This window comes from Odontesthes bonariensis, chromosome 3 (assembly GCF_027942865.1).
Source record: "Odontesthes bonariensis isolate fOdoBon6 chromosome 3, fOdoBon6.hap1, whole genome shotgun sequence".
Taxonomy (NCBI): Eukaryota; Metazoa; Chordata; class Actinopteri; order Atheriniformes; family Atherinopsidae; genus Odontesthes; species Odontesthes bonariensis.
The window spans coordinates 9,757,328-9,776,580 of record NC_134508.1 but is presented as its reverse complement, the minus strand read 5'-3'; the positions used below and the strand labels follow the sequence as shown (position 1 = coordinate 9,776,580).

At 41.0% G+C, this 19,253-nt stretch overlaps 2 protein-coding genes across 4 annotated transcripts; both read right to left on the bottom strand.

Annotated features, from left to right (window-relative positions):
• Positions 1-824: 824 nt before the first annotated feature.
• ift52 (intraflagellar transport 52 homolog (Chlamydomonas)) lies at positions 825-10,463 on the bottom strand. Its single transcript, XM_075460213.1, has 14 exons — positions 10,419-10,463; positions 9,807-9,975; positions 8,552-8,639; positions 8,313-8,442; positions 7,518-7,593; positions 7,327-7,398; positions 7,108-7,234; positions 6,942-7,025; positions 5,811-5,879; positions 5,568-5,722; positions 4,089-4,176; positions 3,841-3,949; positions 2,160-2,305; positions 825-2,080 (listed from the first exon to the last, which is right to left on the bottom strand). Exons 2-14 carry the CDS (start codon positions 9,923-9,925, stop codon positions 2,039-2,041), a joined length of 1,305 nt encoding a protein of 434 aa, XP_075316328.1. The 5' UTR covers positions 9,926-9,975; positions 10,419-10,463; the 3' UTR covers positions 825-2,038.
• Positions 10,464-10,763: 300 nt separating this feature from the next.
• On the bottom strand, positions 10,764-19,248 carry srsf6b (serine and arginine rich splicing factor 6b). 3 transcript variants are annotated; one of them, XM_075460215.1, is made up of 6 exons: positions 19,064-19,248; positions 15,379-15,521; positions 13,477-13,595; positions 11,884-12,086; positions 11,720-11,791; positions 10,764-11,610 (listed from the first exon to the last, which is right to left on the bottom strand). In XM_075460215.1, the coding sequence occupies exons 1-6, from the start codon at positions 19,168-19,170 to the stop codon at positions 11,220-11,222; spliced, it is 1,035 nt and encodes a 344-aa protein (XP_075316330.1). In that variant the 5' UTR covers positions 19,171-19,248; the 3' UTR covers positions 10,764-11,219. The 3 variants fall into 3 exon arrangements, with proteins under 3 accessions (XP_075316330.1, XP_075316331.1, XP_075316332.1); XM_075460216.1 differs by lacking the exon at positions 19,064-19,248 and adding an exon at positions 16,035-18,692; XM_075460217.1 differs by lacking the exon at positions 19,064-19,248 and adding an exon at positions 16,011-16,124.
• Positions 19,249-19,253: the final 5 nt, after the last annotated feature.

Genomic DNA, 19,253 nt, shown 5'->3' with positions numbered 1-19,253 from the left:
ACACAATAAATTAATAAATGGGTGAAATTTAGGCATACCAAATATTCTCAGTTTTATGTGACTGAAAATCAAACATGTTTGGGACTTCTGGAAACTGAAATGGGGGATATGAGATACAACCCTTAACTATTGGAACTTTAGAGGGGCATTTTTATTCTATTTATCCAAATAAATAAATAAAACAATAAATAAATAAAACATTTTTTAAAACAATTTTTTGACTCACTGAGATATTTTTAAAAAAGTAATCCATAATGAGTGTATGTTAGCCAGAGATGGGACCAAGTCACACATGTGCAAGTCTCAAGTAATTTTTTGTCAAGTCAAGTAAAAGTCAAGTCACCTTATAATGGCAATTTTACCTGTAGAATCTGATCTTAATAAAGTGAAAAGACAAGATATAAGTAACTGTCAGTAAACATCATTGGCCAATGTGTCCAACCTGTCCACCCCGTATCATATCAAGCTAACGTTAGCTAACTATCGACTAGGCTAACAGGATAATATTAGCTAATTTGACAAGCACTTACTGGTCAGAATGGATCTTCAAATGACGAACAAGTTTCGAAGTTATGCTAGATGCTTAACACTCAAGTCATTCAAGTCATCGTGTCTCAAGTCAAGTCAAGTGCCGAGTCTTTAACTTCCAAGTCCGAGTCGAGTCTCAAGTATTTTATTTTATGTCAAGTCAAGTCACAAGTCATCAAAACAGCAACTCGAGTCCAAGTCACAGTGACTTGAGTCCCCATCTCTGATGTTAGCTGTAGTTCTACTTTTATTTGTCCACAATTTGTCCAGAAAATCTAAAAAGACACAGTTTTTCCCTTTATTTCTTTGAAGCAATAAATCTTTACAAACAAACTCTCGTCTCCAGATAAATACAGAGAGCTTATACAAACCTTTATCAAACACTTTTTTAAAGGTAATCACAGCTAAAAAAAAAAAATGCAGTTGTACTTTAGCAAAACTGCATGCCGCCTCCTTAATCCAGACTGATGACCTGCTCAGCTTCCAGCTGGGTCAATTAACAAGCAGTTTAAAACCCACCTGGAGCAGGTGAGGGACGCAATGGTACAGAAACACAATGGAGAAAGCGCTCGTCATAAAAGGTAAGACCGCTGGCCTCTATCTGTAAACAGACTGTTTGATTTCCAACAAACGAAAAGAGCAGATTCCTAAAGATATTTAACTTTTTGCCCTCTAGATATGAAGAGCTTTGACTGCTCATCTCCATCGGAGTTTGACAGGAAGTTTTTTGGGGAGCAGAGTTTGCTGTCTGCTTTGTCTCTGGAACAACTGTCCACATCCAAGGCATCGAATGACACATCTGACAGCCGGGCGTGTATCTGCCTCTCGTCGGACACCGTTTCTCCTTGTCTGGGGTTTTCCCTTTACAGCTCCAACGCTCAGGAGCCTGACGGTTGTAGCCTGAGTGTACCTCTGCAGGGAAAGTCCTCTACTCCTCACATACTTGTTCAAAATCCCCAAAGCTCTACTTGTTTTGACCAGTCCTACAGTGACCTCACTGCCTCCCAAATCTCATGGGATGTGTCTCTGATCAAACCGGAGAGCCCCAGTTTCAACATGGAGTCCAGCACTCAGGAGCAAATGCGGAGTCCGAAACAACGTTCACTGGAAGTTTCCGCCCAATTTGGAAAGGGGCTAGAACGCTCGCTGAACGCCAACAATGTTGGAAGATAAAAGGACAAAATCTGGAGTCTGGAGCTGTACGTGATTCGAAAATTACAAACGAGGATGAATAACTCTTAATGTAAACATTAAGAGGAATGATGAGAGCTTTTTAATTTGAGAATGTTCTAATAAAGGAGTACAATTAACTTTTAAGTGTTCCAACAATGAAATGCAAGCAATGGGATGGGGGGGAAATCAACCATATGCAGCTACTGAATACCACAGACTCCTGTTTGGGTTGCAGTCTGTTTAAACACCACCCCAAAACTTCATGACCATTTTCTTGAACTTCCTTGGTCTCAGGAAGTTTAACTTTCTATGACACTAAACAGGTTTTTGGTTCCAATCACAATGGAGCGAATTGGCCCTCTGTGTCAATATCGTGTTCCTATAAGGGAAGGAGAAGGAGGGGGTCAGTGCACGCTGAGGCTGATGCAGTCAAAGTGGATTTTAAATATCACTCGTACCTGGTTGAGTTTCTTGAACTCTACGACCTGGAAGAAAATGTGTTCCAAGATGTGCTTGGCATCCCTCTGCTCTTTATCCAGCTTGGGCGTCAAGCCCAAAATTTCCCCACATTTGCGCACATAGAACTCAAGATCATCATCGGTGCCTGTGAAAAGGAAACCCTTTAAATTTGCACACTTTAAAAAATTAAAAAATTTCCTCTAAAATTGACCAGGAAATGCATAAAATCTGAAAAAGTTGTGACGGCTCTAAAATGTCAGTGAACTGATGTGCAATTGAGCTTTGCTAAGACCTCTGATACCACCACAGAGCCTGGCTTTTGGACTCTTTGCCGATAACAATCTTGATATTGCTTTAGTTTTGTTTTTTTTTAGTCTGTTGCACACGGCGTCCATTCTTATCCTACAAAGATCTACTTATTGGTCTGACCACAATGCCACTGTGTGATGGTGCATCCCAGATGAGCCCAGAGAAGATGGCGCAGCCTCTGGACAATGTTAACATCAGGCTTTTCTTTTCTTTGTAGTTTATTTCTGTGCAACTCTATACCATGGAGTTTAATAAGTTTCCCCTCCCCAGGTGGTTAAATCAGCTATTTATCAGCTATTTATAAATGACTGTAAGGCTTACTGCCTAAATGCACTGAAACACCTCCAGATTTGCTTTATTTATTTTGGTGTTCTGCTTTTTAGATTGGAGAAAAATCTAATATTATATATAGGGCTGCGCAAGTTAACTCGTTATTATCGCGTTAACGCATTAATTATTTAACGCCCATAAACATTTTATCACGCATTTAACGCATTTTTTATTTTATTAAAAAAAATAATAATTATATCTATTTTTTTATTTTTAAAAAAACAAAGATTTTGGGGGGCTTTTGTGCCTTTAATGAACAGGAAAGCGCAGGGGGCAGAGAGAGGGGGAACGACACGCAGCACAGGGCCGTCCGATGCGGGACTTGAACCGGGGCCAGCTGCAGCGAGGACTATAGCCTCTTGTACATGGGGCGCCGGCTCAACCCACTACGCCACGGACCACCTGTTTTATTATTATTTATTTTATTTTGTAAGTCTGTTGCTCACAGGCTTTTATTTTGTAAAAGTCTGTTGCTGTCTGCTGTGGAACCGGAAAAGAAAGTAATTGGTGGATCCACCAAACATGGAGAAGGGTACGGAACTTTTACTCGGCCATTTTCATTTTAAAGTTCTTCCAGACGGCGGAGTCGACAGAACCAAAGTCATCTGTAAACACTGCCAAGTTGAATTGTCTTCTCAGCGTAGTAGTTCCAGTCTAAAATATCACTTAAAGGCAAAACACACAACTGATAGTAGCAAGTCATTCAAGGAAACAGACAGTGGAGCGAGGCTTCTACATAAAAACTACAGAAAGATGCTGATGTTAAAAGTGTGTTTGCACAACAAATGTTATGGCATTTTCATTCATATGGCAGCACATTTCAAATAAAACTAAATGCTAAAAGCTATACACTACTTTTGAATACATTTTTGGATTTTGTGTACAAATGCAATTAATCACGATTAATCAGGGAAATCGTGATTAATTAGATTAAATATTGTAATCGTTGCCCAGCCCTAATTATATATAAATCCCTGTTTTTTGCATTTTCCAAATCAGCCCAACTGTTTGTGTCTGTATATAGTGAAGCGTCGCACATACATTTATTGGTGAGCTGGGCGAGGCGCACTTTCTCAGACGAGAACGTTTCATCTAGATCAAACAGGTCCAGCATGGGAGGAGGCAAATCATTCAAAGCAGGGGGAAAGACCTGAAAGACAAAACCGTTCGTCACTGGATTTAAACTTGCAAGCTTTTTTAAGCACATTTTCCACAAAGTCCCTCTTCATATACCGGCTGCATATGACTCCACAAGTTCTATGGATGTGGAAAAAAATACAGACACTTACAGCGGGTTGATGCTGAGGCAGAGGAGTCTCGAACTGCGGCGTGATCAGCTGGAGTGGCTCATTTTTCACATTAAGCTGCTTATAGGCACTGAGGCAGAGAGGGGAAAAAGGTTTTAGCTATGGGGAAAATGTAAAAAAAACAAAAAAAAAAACAGAACGCAGTGATTTGCTAATCTCATCAACCAATATTTCATTCACAAAAGGAAAATAGAAAATATCAGACGTGGACAGGGAGACATTTTGACTGTTTCACGAAAAAATATGAGCTCATCTGGAATTTGATGGCAGCGAAACATCTCAAAAGAAGAAGTGAGTGGTACAAAAAAAACACCAAACATCTGGAGGAACTTATTTTGATCATTGGCAGCAGGTCAGTTACATGGTTACAAAGAGAGCACCTTGGAGAGGCAGAGTCTCTCTACAGTGAATGTGGGCAGATTCATAAATCGGATGAAAACCTCTGTCATCAGATTTAGGAGCAATTTCAGACTCTTCCTCGGTGAAAAATTGTGAAGACTTTGAATATTCCAACGTCCACAATAAGTAAAATCGTTAAAAGATGCAGAGAATCTGGAGACATCTCTGTGAGCGAAGAGCCACAAACAAAAATAATTAGCGCATGATCCTGTCATGGTGTTAAAATTGGCTTAGTTCTTAGACATTATAAATGATGACCTTAAATGATCCAGGCATAGTGAGACAAAACAATTAGCCTGGGAAAGCAGGTGCAAGATTCACACACACACATTGTTTGGCTGATCCAGAGAACATGACGAAGCATGTTGAACCTACTCATGTCCAATCATACTCGGTCGAGTGTGAGTCCAACCAAAGTGAAATAATGAGGCTATAAATACAAAATATACCCGGAAATCGAGGCTCGGTCTGACGGATTTCCTGCGGGAGCTCTGTTCCACTGAGCCCAGCGCTGATATACTTCACGTGTGACCACCAATAAACACTTTATTTAACTTGAGATTCCAATGAAAGAATCGAGCTAACAATGGGAATCGCTGCGTGGGCTCAGAACACTGCAGGGAATCCCTGCATGTGGCCACAGTTGATTGTGCCATCAACAGATGCAGATTAAAGCTCCACGGTGCAAAGAAGAAGCCACGTGTGAACATGATCCAAAGACGTAGCTATCGTCTCTGGGCCAAAGTTCATTTAAAACGAGGTGGAAAACTGTTCTGTGGTCAGACAAAAATGTGGACTAGACCATCGTCCGGGCTGAGCAGGGAACATCCGCAAAACACAACAAAGAAGACGCTGTTGAGGAGCTGGAACCCTGTTAAAAGAAGAGGGGCTGCCACACAGTGGTAACAATGGTCCTGCTGCCCCAACCTTTTTTTTTTATTATTGTCAATAAAACATTGGTTTATGATGAGTAAAAATCACAGCGTTGTGGTTCGCTGCATTCACATATATCAGAGCATCCCATCTTTTTTTGGATTTGGGGTTTTTATTTTGCATTCTCACCTTATGACTTGAGGCAAAGTGTCGGTTGACAAATTGAACAGGGACATATCAAAGAGGGAGGTGAAGTCCCTTGGGTTCTCATCACCTTCTTGCAAACACACTCTGAGATGTTCGGACAAGCACCCTGTGTCCGGCAACATGGTGTAATCGGTGATCTTGGGAGCAAAAGAGATCAGGAAAATGTGGATGTGAGCTAAGTCAGAACAATTGCTGTTGACAACCTTCCTTCAGTCGTGCACACACCTCTGGATCTTCTGCATCAATCTGATTCAGCTGAATATTATCAGTCATCAGCCACTGAAGCACAACATCCTGGAATGAAATGAGGCAGACAGATCAGATACACTATTCGGGGATCTGAGAATAAATATTACAAAATATGGTCCCCCATTTTGGTATTTTATGAGACACCCACAACAATAATATCTGAGTAGAGCCCCCTCTCAGTCTGACGACCTCATAACATCACTGGGGTCAAACAGGTTTCAGTGTGTGTGTGTGTGTGTGTGTGTGTGTGTGTTCGTGCGTGTGTGTGTGTGTGTGCCATAGTCTAATGCTGCATTCATTATAATGGATGTCCATGGGAGCCGTTTCTGTAATCTGCCATTGCAGAAAAATTAAAAAGCTTTAAAAACTGATGTTGTAGCTCATAAATGACATATCCAAGACCTAATAATCCCCCATAGAATATTTCACTTTGCATTGCATACATTGAAAATACAGCAGTTTTTGTGTGTGTTTTTTGTAACAGAAATTGGTGTTTACCTCATATACACTAGTGTTTAAAGGGTTAATTTTTTGAAAATAATTGAAAACTTGGTGGTTATGATCAGAACTGAAGTGGAATAAAAGATTTATGAAAAAAAAAGTGGAAAAAAATATTAATATATGATGTTTTTAGGTTGTTTTAAAAGGGGACAAAAACGTCCCTTTTCAGAAATTAAGGAGTTTTTTTTTTTTTTTTTTTTTTTTAAATCAGACATTGCAAAAAAAATTAAAAATCCCCAAAAATCAATGTCGTTGCTGATCATTGACATATCCCAGACCATAATTATCCTCGTTCAACAATTCCACTTTGCATTCTATATATTGAAAATATAGCAGTTTTTGTGTTGTTGTTTTTTTTTATACAGAAATTGGCGTTTACATCATATAAACCAGTATTTAAAGGGTTAAATTTTTGAAAATAATTGAAAACCTGGTAGTTATGATCAGAACTGAAGTGGAATAAAAGATCTACCCAAAAAAAAGCAGAAAAAATTTTTAACATATGATGTTTTTAGGTTGTTTTAAAATGGGACAAAAATGTCCCTTTTCAGAAATTAAGTTGTGTTATAAATCAGGTATGAGGGTTAAATGTCAAAAAGGACTCACCGTGATTTTGCTGTTCTCCTCTTTGTCTATGTACTGATCACTGAACATGTGGCAGGAACCCAAAACAACCAGTTTGCCAGACTCCTTCGTGAGAAATGAGAGATCTTTCAGCATAACTTTCCAGGGATACACTTATGGACTTTATGAGGATGAAAACCCCGCTGACCTTTCCTTGATAGAAGGCCAGGATGGGCCTGTTGAGCGGGAAGCAGACGGAACCGGTGGAAAGAACAGCCACAGCAGGCTTCATCACGCTCAGCGTGGCCCCGTATGGGTACACAAATGTGATAGCCCTAATCAAATAAAGACAGAAAAACTCCATTTCAAGCTCAAGTTAAATTGCGACAGTGTGCAGGAAACAGGTATGTTAAAGTAAATCATTTACTGTGCATTGTTTCCAACATTTTCATCTTCAATGACTCCTGTGACCACTTTGCCAGCAGCACGGCTGATTTCTCTGAATAAAAAGGAGAGAATTGTCACTTTAATTGACAAATTCAGGACAGAGAAGTCCCATCTTTAGGTGAGAACGCCCCAGCGTTGGCATGAGAAAAACAGCTTGGAACGGTATCGGACCTGTTCAATACGCCGTTGGACACAAGCGCCTCCTTCGGATGGAAGTATTTGTAGTACATGTTCCTCACAACGGCATCTGCGTCGACAATGGAGAGGAGGAAGACACACAGCACGTGATCAACAACAGCTTGAATAGGAATCCTCGCAGTTGGCTGTCATTTCAGCTCATCAAATCAAATCAAATTTATTTGTATAGCACATTTTATGTACAAAACAATTCAAAGTGCTTCATATAAAATAAAAGCATTACAGCAGGGAGTGGAAGAAGCATTAAAAATACATAAAAGAATATAAAGAGAAACAAATAAAATCATTTAAATGAATTTAAAAACAAGCAACAGTCCAGATAAATTCAAAGATATTTCATGCATAGACACATGAGAAAAGAAATGTCTTTAACCTGGATTTAAAAATGTCTACATCTGGTGAAAGTTTAATCTCCACTGGCAGTTTGTTCCACTTATTTGCAGCATAACAGCTAAATGCTGCTTCTCCATGTTTAGTCTGGACTCTGGACTGGACCAGCTGACCTGAGTCCTTGGATCTAAGAGCTCTGCTGGCTTTATATTCTCTGAACAGATCACAGATGCATTCTGGGCCTAAACCGTTCTGGGATTTGTAAACCATCAGCAGGCTCTTAAAATCTATTCTGTGACTGACTGGAAGCCAGAGTAAAGATTTTAAAACTGCTGTGATGTGTTCAGATCTCTTAGTCCGGGTTAAAACTCCAGCAGCAGCGTTCTGGATGAGCTGCAGATGTTTAATGCTCTCTTTGGGAGCCATGCCAGTACGCACCACTGTTGACCATGATTCCAAACTCCTCCAGAAGAAAGTTGATATTAGTGTCATATTTCACTTCTCCTCCTTCACCGAGCATGACCAGCATATTTCCCCCGCCGTCCAGGTAGTGCTTCAGCACCTCCAGCTGCAATAAAAATGGAACAACAGTGTGAAAAAATTTTAAAGGCAGCATGATACAAGCTCCTCCCTAAAATCCAAAGCCTCTGCCCTGCTTTCTGTTGTTGATACATCACCTCTGATGCTGTGAACTTCTCCCTCGGGCCTGCAGTGATCCACAGCTTGGCACCTTTTAATTTCTCCACAGAGAGTTCTTCCTTCATACTGAAGGGTGACAAAATGTATTTTTATGAATGAGGTAATCTTATACGACTACAGATATAGAGTAGATACAGTAAGTAAGGCACAGCAAGAGGTTCCCATAACGATAAAAGCAAATAATTACATTTATTGAGTGCATACCAATACTTTACTATTGGACAACTATTATTTAATACTAGTTCATACGGAAGCCCTAAACGGCCATAGATACATACATTTTATTCCATCCGTTTTCCCGCGATAACGACATAATTTTCCTCCGTTTTCTCGTGATAACGAGATAATTTACCGATGGTTCTCGAGGCCACTTTTTCTCCCCAGTCCGCCTCTGTGTATATGTGTTTATATGTATTTCTGGCAAAGGTGTACCCATTTTTACCCCCCTATCATTGCTAAAAATTTAGAATTTAGATTAAATTTTGAATAAAGATACGAAAATGTTCTTGCATGAGGCCCATTGAGTCCACCATGAACTCCTCTGTATACCAAAGTATTCTGGAGTCAGATGTGAGGCCGTCTGTCTGACAGATAAAGCTGGGCTGAAACTAGCTCATTAACAGGACAAAGATTCCAAACACAGCAGCAGATCTACAGCAGAATGTCTGAGAAAGTAAAGAATCAAGGTGTAGCAATGGTCCAGTCAAAGTCCAGACCTCAGCCTGACTGAAATGCTGTGGTGGGACCTTTAGAGAGCTGTGCTGAAACAAATGCTGCAAACTTCCATGAACTGAAGCAACACTGTGAAAAAGAGGGCACAAAAATTCCTCTAAAATGATGTGAGAGACTGATAACGTGATTTCTTGAAGGTATTGCTGCTAAAAGTAGTTCAACGAGCTACAGGATCAAGGGGTGGACAGTTTCTGCATACAAAATGACAATGTGCAATAAGTCGTCCTGTTGTTCATTTGAGATTATTTTCAGAATATTCTAATCGTGTCCTGATACATAAAGCCTACGAGATTAAAAGATGGTGAACTTTCTCTGTCACAGCTGCCTAAATAGAATAGAAAAATACTTTATTTATCCCCCAATGGGGGAAATTCAAATTCAAATATTCAAATATGACTTAGGTTACCAGTTACTCTTTTACATCTCTTTATCTTTTAGCTCTTTATCAAACTGCACAAACATTTCACTTAAAAAAAAACATCAAAAACACAAACATCTCACCTCTGAATTTTCCATTGGGCTCTTAGTCTCTTCTGCATGGATTTGTATCCATTACTCGTTGTAAACAGCTCTCTTTTTGAAGCATTGAAGATTACGGTGTTGTGCTGCTCTTTCTCCATTATTAACAAGGGTCAAGCTTCACAGCTGCCTTTTATCTGCATCCATATACCTGGTGAAAAAAGGTTTAAACTCCGAGTTTAGACTCCGTTTCTATGGTCTGTCGTCACTACGTTATTGTTAGCTTTTATAGCTGGACAATAAGTTCGAATATTTATTCACCGCACGAAGCTCCCGTGAATAATTAACTAATTCTCCCTTTTCAAATGACACAGTAATTACTAATTAGTCTTTAAACTAGAGGCTTTGAGTTCCATTGTCGTATGCTTTGGATGCTGTTAGTAAACATGGCTCTGAAACTCAGAGGCTAACGTTAGCCGTGAAGCTAAAAGGCTGTTTTTAACCACAAGCTAGAGGTCGTAGCTTGCATGTAATGTGGTTTGTTTTCCACGCATTTACGTTAACACCGAGCTACTTTAACTATTCAGCGATAGATGCCATTTCCGTAGGCACGTTAACTTGAAGTTTAATGCTAGTTAATGTAAAAAAAAATACCTCAAAGTTCTCCTTGAAGTGATGCATTATGGGAGTGTGGTAACCAGGGGCGCTAGCGCATAGCAACCAAGAAGGACAGCAGCATGTCAAAATAAAAGCACCGACGTTAACTAATTTTAGTGCTCTAGCCAAAATAAGGTACTGCACTGACCTTTGTTAGAACTTTTTACCCTATCTGAGACTGTAAATTAATGTGCTGAATGAGGCTATGGGAAGCAACAATATCAAAGAAATGTAATTAATGTTTCCATAGTTAATCCTTTTTTACAGGAAGAGCAGAAAAAAAAGCTCTGATGTCACATTTCTTTTTGTTGGTTTTTGCAAAGAAGGCAAAAAGAGGCAAACTTTTCTTAAAACTTCTGTTATTTTATTTCAATATGACATTACAAATAATTCTGCAGATTGCTTCAAATGGGATTAGTAAAGATAAACAAGTAAGAAAAAAACAATGTGAATCTATTAGCTGGAAACATTAGTGTCAGTTTGAACTTATTACATATTGTATATGCAATCAAAACAGGATGCAAGTTTCTCTGAAAGACCTTCTGAAAACAACCAAGAGAAATACAGTTACTCAGAGAGTTACAACATCAGTAATCCTCCTCTAATACTGTTTGGAATTTTACAAAGAAGTTAAATAAAAACAAAACAAAACAAACACTGTCAAGAAAATTCAGGTTTAATGAACTTCTAATCTCTGCAAAGAAGACACAACCCTTTTTTAACTGTAAATGTCTCAAACACACCAAACACAGGCCTGGGATGCACCATCATTTTTTGGGTACACTGTAACAGAAATGATCAGTCTGATCTGGATGGAGAGCGGGACCCGGAGTGGGAGGCAGAGTATCCGTCAGGGGACAGAGAAAGCTGCCGGTCCTGTGCAGGAGGCGATTTTGAGGAACGTTTCTTGTTACTTTTCTGTGAACAGGACCGCGAGCGGCTCCTTGACCTCCTAGTGGAAGATTTCTCCTTGGACTGACTGTGGGACTTCCGCTCCGCTTTGACTTTGGATCGGCTTTTGGAGCGTGACTTGCGAGTGTCTGAGCCAGAGCGGGATTTTTTGCTCTTGGAGGGACTGTGCGATTTGCGATTGTGCGAGCGGGACTTCTCTGGAGACTTCCTCTTTGATCCGGAGTGCGACTTCCATCCCGACTTGGAGTGAGATCGACGTTTGCTGTGAGACCGAGAACTGCAAAATAAAAAAAATAAAAAGATAAAATCAATAAAACTGATCGGGGCAGATCAAACACCCCTCGGAGTGTTACAAGAGGAAAAAGCGGAGACGTGACTGCCCTTACCGTGACTGGGACCTGGAACGACTGTGAGAGCTCCTACTTCTTCGGCTTCGAGAGTATCGTCTGCTACGAGACCTGATGGTTCCAACAAAAAAATAAAGAGATAAAAACATTTTTTTTAAAAACAAACAGAGAGAAAAGAAGAAAATTCTCATGGCCAGGCTTACCGGGATCTGCTGCCAGAATACGAGCGCTTGCGTCGAGGTTTGTCCGCCACCAGACGGATCTTCCTTCCGTTAATGTCAGTGCCGTCCAACTTTTCTATGGCTCGTTTCATGTCCGAACGGGATCGAAATTCAATGACGCCCTCGTTGGCCCGCCCTTTATGGGCATCAGCGTAGGTTACTTCACCTGCCTGCCGCATAAAATCCTGCAAAAAAAAAAACAGCGAAACAAAACAGCAAAGACAATGAACTAAAAGTCAAGGCTTCTTCTTTGAAAACATAAAATAATAAACATCAAAGCATTACCATTGTGCACTCTTTGGTTTAACATCTGAGGAATCTCGAGCTGCCCTACCGACTAAAGCTTATGTTGTCATAGCTTTCACTACACTCCTTTCGAGACGCTTGATCCTTTTCAAATGGAAGCAACACACACCTCCATCCTTTTCCCACTGGGTCAAAGATATCATGTACTTCTTAAAGTTAGAAAAAAACAAGTACACACTTAAAGGATCCTCCCGATCATTTCTCAAGGTTTGGAGGCCCTTTCTTGATTATTATGACTCCTTACAAGAACCCCTTAAAAATGAGTAGACTTGAACATATACATGACGTTTTGCATTGGTGGAATTTTCCCCCTTCTATTATTTCAGGTTTGTATTTATTTATTTACCTTTTTTTTTTTCCTGGTTGTCTTCTTTTATTTTTCTAGTTTTCATTTGGTTGCTTAAAGGTAGGGTAGGAGATCCTGGATTTTGAGTCCAGCGAAGCTGTATTTTGAAAATACACAGGTAAAAAGTCCCAACCCTTTTCTTCACTTTCCCCCCGAAGGCACGCCTCTAGAGTACATGAACTTGTTCACAAGCACGAAGGTGCACGAGCGCTGTTCTGACAGCAAGCATCGATCGTTGTCGTATTTAGTATTTAGTTTATGCTAACTATACGTTTAATAATGCTAGGTGCTAGCCAAGCTGGCCCTAGTTTAGCTTCCTGCCAAGCTTCTGGACGCGTAATTCGTTCACAGAGCAGGGTACGCGCACAGGGGGGAGGAGGGGGAGGGAGGAGCAGATTGCAGTTTGATAGACGGCATCAGAATCCAATCATCGTTAACTATCCGTTCAGTATGATTGGATACTGTTTTTCCTAGATTGTACCTTCTAGAGGCCACTAAAACTTTTCATTTTTGTGTCAAAACTTTTAATTAATTGGTTGCAATGGGGGTGTGAAGAGAATTTCAAGCAATATGTAAAAAAATGTTCCAGAAAAAGAACCCCTACCCCACCTTTAAGTAAATCGGGTGTGTTTGGGAACCTGTAGCCCTATGCGTGGGGTGGACTCAATTGGCCAATGTAACTGATGAACATTGTACCCTGTGTTTTGGAGATGACTGTGTAAATTGAAAATGAAATAATATGAGCATATTCGTTCACAGTGAACCGGTGGGTCACATGTTGCAGCCGAACTAAAGCCCAGATAAGGGAGGTGAGTGAAGCTTATCGACAACAGTGTAGCGGTGTCCGAAGAAGTGGGTACGGTCGGTTTATTTTCATTGAAACATTTTCTATCTGTGCTGACCAATCATGGCGGACCTCTTACCTTCAGGTCCTGCCAGCTGCACCTGCTGGACAGGTTCTCCACAATGAGGCGGTGCTCAGTGCGAACGGGTGGTCCGTACTTATCCCTGCCCGTGCGATTCCAGCTGCTGTATCCGCTACCTTTGAGGAAGACAGGAACACAACAATTTAATTTAAAGCCAGAGAATTTATGAAAGGACTCCCAACTGGCATAAATAATCTACTAAATCACTGCAGACTGGACTTCTCCCCTTTCACATTTAAATAGATGGCTAACGGCTGTCAAACAGAATAAAATGGGGATTAAAAAATGACAGAGGTTTTTAGTCCAGACCCTCTGGTTTCAGTCATACTGATTTTCAGTAAAAGTATGCAGTTACACATCACCTCGATTCAGCATTTAAAGTCACAACAACTACAATAAACTGCAGAACTGAGTGGGCCATGGAGCAGGATTAAAAACAACATGAGGATTAGACAGCAGTTCTTGTCCACCACCTGTGTCTGTAGTTTCTTTGAAGTACTCCCATTTCAAACTACTGCAAGGCCAGAAACTTCCTACATTCTAGTCTTACTGATCAATCCCATATTCCTGGTTTTGCACGCTTTCCATTTGTAACTTTATAAAACAAAGGTGGCACCTACCAAAAACTCTTTGTTTTACTACAGAGTACTGGGAGCCAAATCAGTGGCTGAAACGTGTGTTGGCTTGGTCCTCTGCCATCAGTAAAACCAACAGGATTCCTCACCATCACCCTGGTCTATTGGAAAAGGATGCTGTCATCGTGGCTTCCGGTTATGTCAACCAATGGTCAAAGGGCAAAGGTCTCACACACACATTGTAAGGGGGGGAAAGCCCGGGCCAAACGGGTCAGGCAGTCATCTTTACCCTCATTGGACTCGGACTCAGCCCTCAGTGGACTCTTTCAAATTGAAACATTAAGCACTTTGTTAATAGTGACCGGTGGTGACAATGTAAACACTGCAGCTTCACATGTCTTACCTTCGCTTTAATCAATGTCATTCATGGGATTTTAAAGGGATAGTTCGCCTCTTTTGACATGAAGCTGTATGACATCCCATATTAGCAATATCATTTATGAACATGTTCTTACCCCCCGCTGCGTCCTGTGAGCCGAGTTCCAGCCGAGTTTTGGCGTTGATGAAGGTAGTCCGGCTAGTTGGCTGGGGCCACAAAAATAAAGCGTTTTGCTTCTTCAAACAATATGCGTTCAAAAGAGTAATACATTTGCATCACAAAATCGTTCATCCAGAAAAAGTCAGACCTCACAATCGCTTGGTGCTATTTTCTCTCTACCTTCTTATTAATGCGTTCAGCCACCTAGCGATAGCCGCACCTGTTACGGTGTTTACTGCTCGGAAGCAGGGGACTGCTCAGTCTGCACAGTTTACACAGCAGGCAGTGATACGAAGGGAGAGAAAATAGCGCCAAGCGATTGTGAGGTCTGACTTTTTCTGGATGAACAATTTTGTGATGCAAATGTATTACTCTTTTGAACGCATATTGTTTTGAGAAGCAAAACGCTTTATTTTTTAAGCCCCAGCCAACTAGCCGGACTACCTTCATCAACACCAAAACGAGGCTGGAACTCGGCTCACAGGACGCAGCAGGGGGTAAGAAAATGTTCATAAATGATGTTGCTAATATGGGATGTCATACAGCTTCATGTCAAAAGAGGCGAACTATCCCTTTAATAAACATCTCATTTACTGTTTGAAAGCTGTGTTTTGTTTTGTTTTTATCTGTGGTCAGGCAGAATGGACGTGAGTGCTAATGGGAAAAGATGTAGTACAGTAGAATGTCGGTTTTTTGTACCACGGGTCAGTGAACATGAATATCGTCACGTGTTAGTTCACAAAGACTGATCAGAACTCCGCATCTGCAATCAGATGTTTTACTTACTGCGTCCCCCGTGGCTGTATCCGTCCCTCCGGGGTCCGCGGGCGTGTTCAATGACGACTCGCTCCCCGCAGAGCTCCTTTCCGTTCAGCTCATACACGGCATCATCTGCGTCTCGCATGTCCTCAAACTCCACGAAGCCGTACCTGCAAGGAGTCAGCGTTGCCGGCATCAACGCAGGAAGCGGCCATAAACTACTGTGACAGTCTAACCAAGAACTGTTTTCCTACAAACCCCCATTCCCATATAAGGTGGGTGGTTTTCCACAATGCAATTAAAAAAAACAACTTAAATCTGTAAGTAGTTTGAGCCTTTGTCTAAAATGTCACAAGCCAAGAAACATTATTTTCCCCGTCTCGATCAACTTCGATATATTTAGAAAATATAAACAAATCTTGAATTGAATGCCAGCATCCAAGAAAAAAATTATAATAATAAAAAAAGGGGGGGGGGGGGTCGAGCCACGTTTTTGATTGTGTTGCATCACCCTTCCTTTTAACTAAATCTATCCCTTGTTTGGGAACTGAGGACACAAACTATATCAGTTATGCGTCCATTCTTACTTAATAAAAGATTTCAGCTCTTAAACAGTCTGTGGTCCTAGTCACCCGACTCTCCTGTTCATGGGACCGTACCATCATTGATGCTGAATTGTGCACCTTGTTGGTCTTTGATGGTCCCCGAAAAGCAGCAGAAACGTGAACTCCGCAGTCCATCTGTCCATCTGAGATGAGCTTGCGTCCACACGCATTCTTTCTGCCCAGAGTTGACATATGAGCTCCTCCTTGCACCACAAAGCTTGGTTACATTACAAACTGTGCTCCTGAACCCACGTGCAGGTCGCGATCATCGAGGCGTTGTGGTTACTTGTGCAGCAGAGGACTCAAAGGTCAGGTGCATCTACCAGTGGATTCTGCTCTTGACCTTCACACACTGATATTTAACCCAAATTCCCAGAATCTTTTATAATATTACGCACTGTAGACGTCAAAAGACCAAAGTTCTTTGCGATCTTACATTGGGAAGCATCTTTTTGGAACTCTACAATAAATGAGCACAGACTGGTGAGCCACGACCCATGCTCGCTTGGAAAGAAAAAAGCTTTTATACCCAATCCTGACACCCTCACCTGTCACCAATGAATCTGACGATTGTAGAATCTTTCAGAAGCTGTTGTGTTATTTTCTTCCTCTTTCTATCTTTACTGGCATCAAATTCTTGATGTGGTAAAAATTTTACAAACACAAAGCAGTGAGGACACCGACAGAGGCTTTACTTGAGCTCGTGCCTGTCTCCAAGTTTTTTCTGCATCTTGGGAAAGTTTCCCAACTTATCTAGAAAAAGAGGGGGTGTTTTTCTACTTTTGCCACCAACGTGAGAGCAACAATATATCTCATTACGCTGTAACCTTTTGGCAGTTCATTTATACTAGTTTGGTTTTTAACAATGTATATTTCCATACTGGATTTTGTTTTAAAAAAAAAGTAAGAATGGGGCAGTCTGTGGCGTAGGGGGTACAGCAGACGCCCCATGTACAGAGGCTATAGTCCTCGCTGCAGCTGGCCCCGGTTCGAATCCCGCATGGACGGCCCTTTGCTGCTTGTTATTCCCCCTCTCTCTGCCCCCTGCTTCCTGTGTCTCTCTCCATTGTCCTATACAATAAAGGCATAAAAAGCCCCCAAAAAATAAATAAAAAGTAAGAAAACCCAAAAATATTAGCTTTATATGTGATGGACACTGTTAACAGGAAGTTTGAATAAAATTAAAGTTGAAGCGTAACCACTTTAATGATCCGCATCACATAACATAAACCTGGATATTATATTTTGCTAGCATCATTTAAGTGGGACAAAAAAAAAAAAGGGCACAAGACAGGTCCTTCTCAAAAAATTAGCATATTGTGATAAAGCTCATTATTTTCTGTAATGTACTGATAAACATTAGACTTTCATATATTTTAGATTCATTACACACAACTGAAGTAGTTCAAGCTTTTTATTGTTTTAATATTGATGATTTTGGCAAAAAAGTAAAGAAAAAACAAAAATCCCTATCTCAAAAAAATAGCATATTTCATCCGACCAATAAAAGAAAAGTGTTTTTAATACAAAAAAAAGTCAACCTTCAAATAATTGTGTTCAGTTATGCACTCAATACTTGGTCGGGAATTCTTTTGCAGAAATGACTGCTTCAATGCGGCGTGGCATGGAGGCAATCAGCCTGTAGCACTGCTGAGGTGTTATGGAGGCCCAGGATGCTTCGATAGCGGCCTTAAGCTCATCCACAGTGTTGGGTCTGGTGTCTCTCAACTTCCTCTTCACAATATCCCACAGATTCTCTTTGGGGTTCAGGTCAGGAGAGTTGGCAGGCCAATTGAGCACAGCAATACCATGGTCAGTAAACCATTTACCAGTGGTTTTGGCACTGTGAGCAGGTGCCAGGTCGTGCTGAAAAATGAAATCTTCATCTCCATAAAGCTTTCCAGCGGATGGAAGCATGAAGTGCTCCAAAATCTCCTGATAGCTAGCTGCATTGACCCTGCCCTTGATAAAACACAGTGGACCAACACCAGCAGCTGACATGGCACCCCAGACCATCACTGACTGTGGGTACTTGACACTGGACTTCAGGCATTTTGGCATTTCCTTCTCCCCAGTCTTCCTCCAGACTCTGGCACCTTGATTTCCGAATGTCATGCAGAATTTGCTTTCATCCGAAAAAAGTACTTTGGACCACTGAGCAACAGTCCAATGCTGCTTCTCTGTAGCCCAGGTCAGGCGCTTCTGCCGCTGTTTCTGGTTCAAAAGTGGCTTGACCTGGGGAATGCAGCACCTGTAGCCCATTTCCTGCCTGAATCGGCCCTTCTCCACAATCCTCCTCAGGGTCCGGTCCCCTCTTCTGGTTGTGCAGCGTTTTCTGCCACACTTTTTCCTTCCCACAGACTTCCCACTGAGGTGCCTTGATACAGCACTCTGGGAACAGCCTATTCACTCAGAAATTTCTTTCTGTGTCTTACCCTCTTGCTTGAGGGTGTCAATGATGGCCTTCTGGACAGCAGTCAGGTCGGCAGTCTTACCCATGATCGCGGTTTTGAGTAATGAAGCAGGCTGGGAGTTTTTAAAAGCCTCAGGAATCTTTTGCAGGTGTTTAGAGTTAATTCGTTGATTAGGTTAATAGCTCGTTTAGAGCTAATTTTTTTTTTTAAGTTTTCATGAGCTGTATGCCAAAATCATCAGTATTAAAACAATAAAAGACCTGAAATATTTCAGATGGTGTGCAATGAATCTAAAATATATGAAAGTTCAAATTTTTATCATTACATTATGGAAAATAATTAACTTTATCACACTATGCTAATTTTTTGAGAAAGGACCTGTATCTGCCCTCGTAACGTTACCAAAAACGTTAATATTTCATGATGTATCTTGACTTTCTAAGAATAGTCCTTGGCAGCTGCTGGTGTTTTGCTTTGATTTATCCGTCTTCAACAAGCCACTAACCTCGGCTAAAGAAACGTTACACATGGTCTTAAGTAAGGACTGCTACAGTTCCGATTGTGTTTACAGAAATGCAAACCGCAAAAGCTCTAAACACTGTTATCAAGGACCTGCCTCAGAGCTAGCATTAATGTAGCAATATTGCTAGTTAGCTAGCTAGCCACATCCTATGGAAGATGAGCTGTTCTTACCCATTTTTCAGGTCAATCTCTAATAATTTGCCATATCCACTAAAAAACCTCTGAATGTCTTTCTCGCGGACATGGTAGCTAAGCTTTCCGACATATACCCGCGGCATTACTGAGGTTATTCAGGGTATTTTTTTATACAAGTTGAAGCAACTTGCAGCTATACTCGGGGCCTGTGACACCACCGGTGACT

Coding starts and splice junctions, on each gene's coding strand:
- ift52 (XM_075460213.1), bottom strand. CDS start 9,925: ATGGAGAAAGAGCAGCACAACACCGTAATCTTCAATGCTTCAAAAAGA. Junction 8,640..9,806: donor GCCCAATGGAAAATTCAGAG/GTGAGATGTTTG, acceptor GTCACCCTTCAG/TATGAAGGAAGAACTCTCTG. Junction 2,306..3,840: donor CGCCCAGCTCACCAATAAAT/GTATGTGCGACG, acceptor TCCTTTTCACAG/GCACCGATGATGATCTTGAG.
- srsf6b (XM_075460215.1), bottom strand. CDS start 19,170: ATGCCGCGGGTATATGTCGGAAAGCTTAGCTACCATGTCCGCGAGAAA. Junction 12,087..13,476: donor GCAGCTGGCAGGACCTGAAG/GTAAGAGGTCCG, acceptor TTTTTTTTGCAG/GATTTTATGCGGCAGGCAGG. Junction 11,611..11,719: donor CGTTCCAGGTCCCAGTCACG/GTAAGGGCAGTC, acceptor TTTATTTTGCAG/TTCTCGGTCTCACAGCAAAC.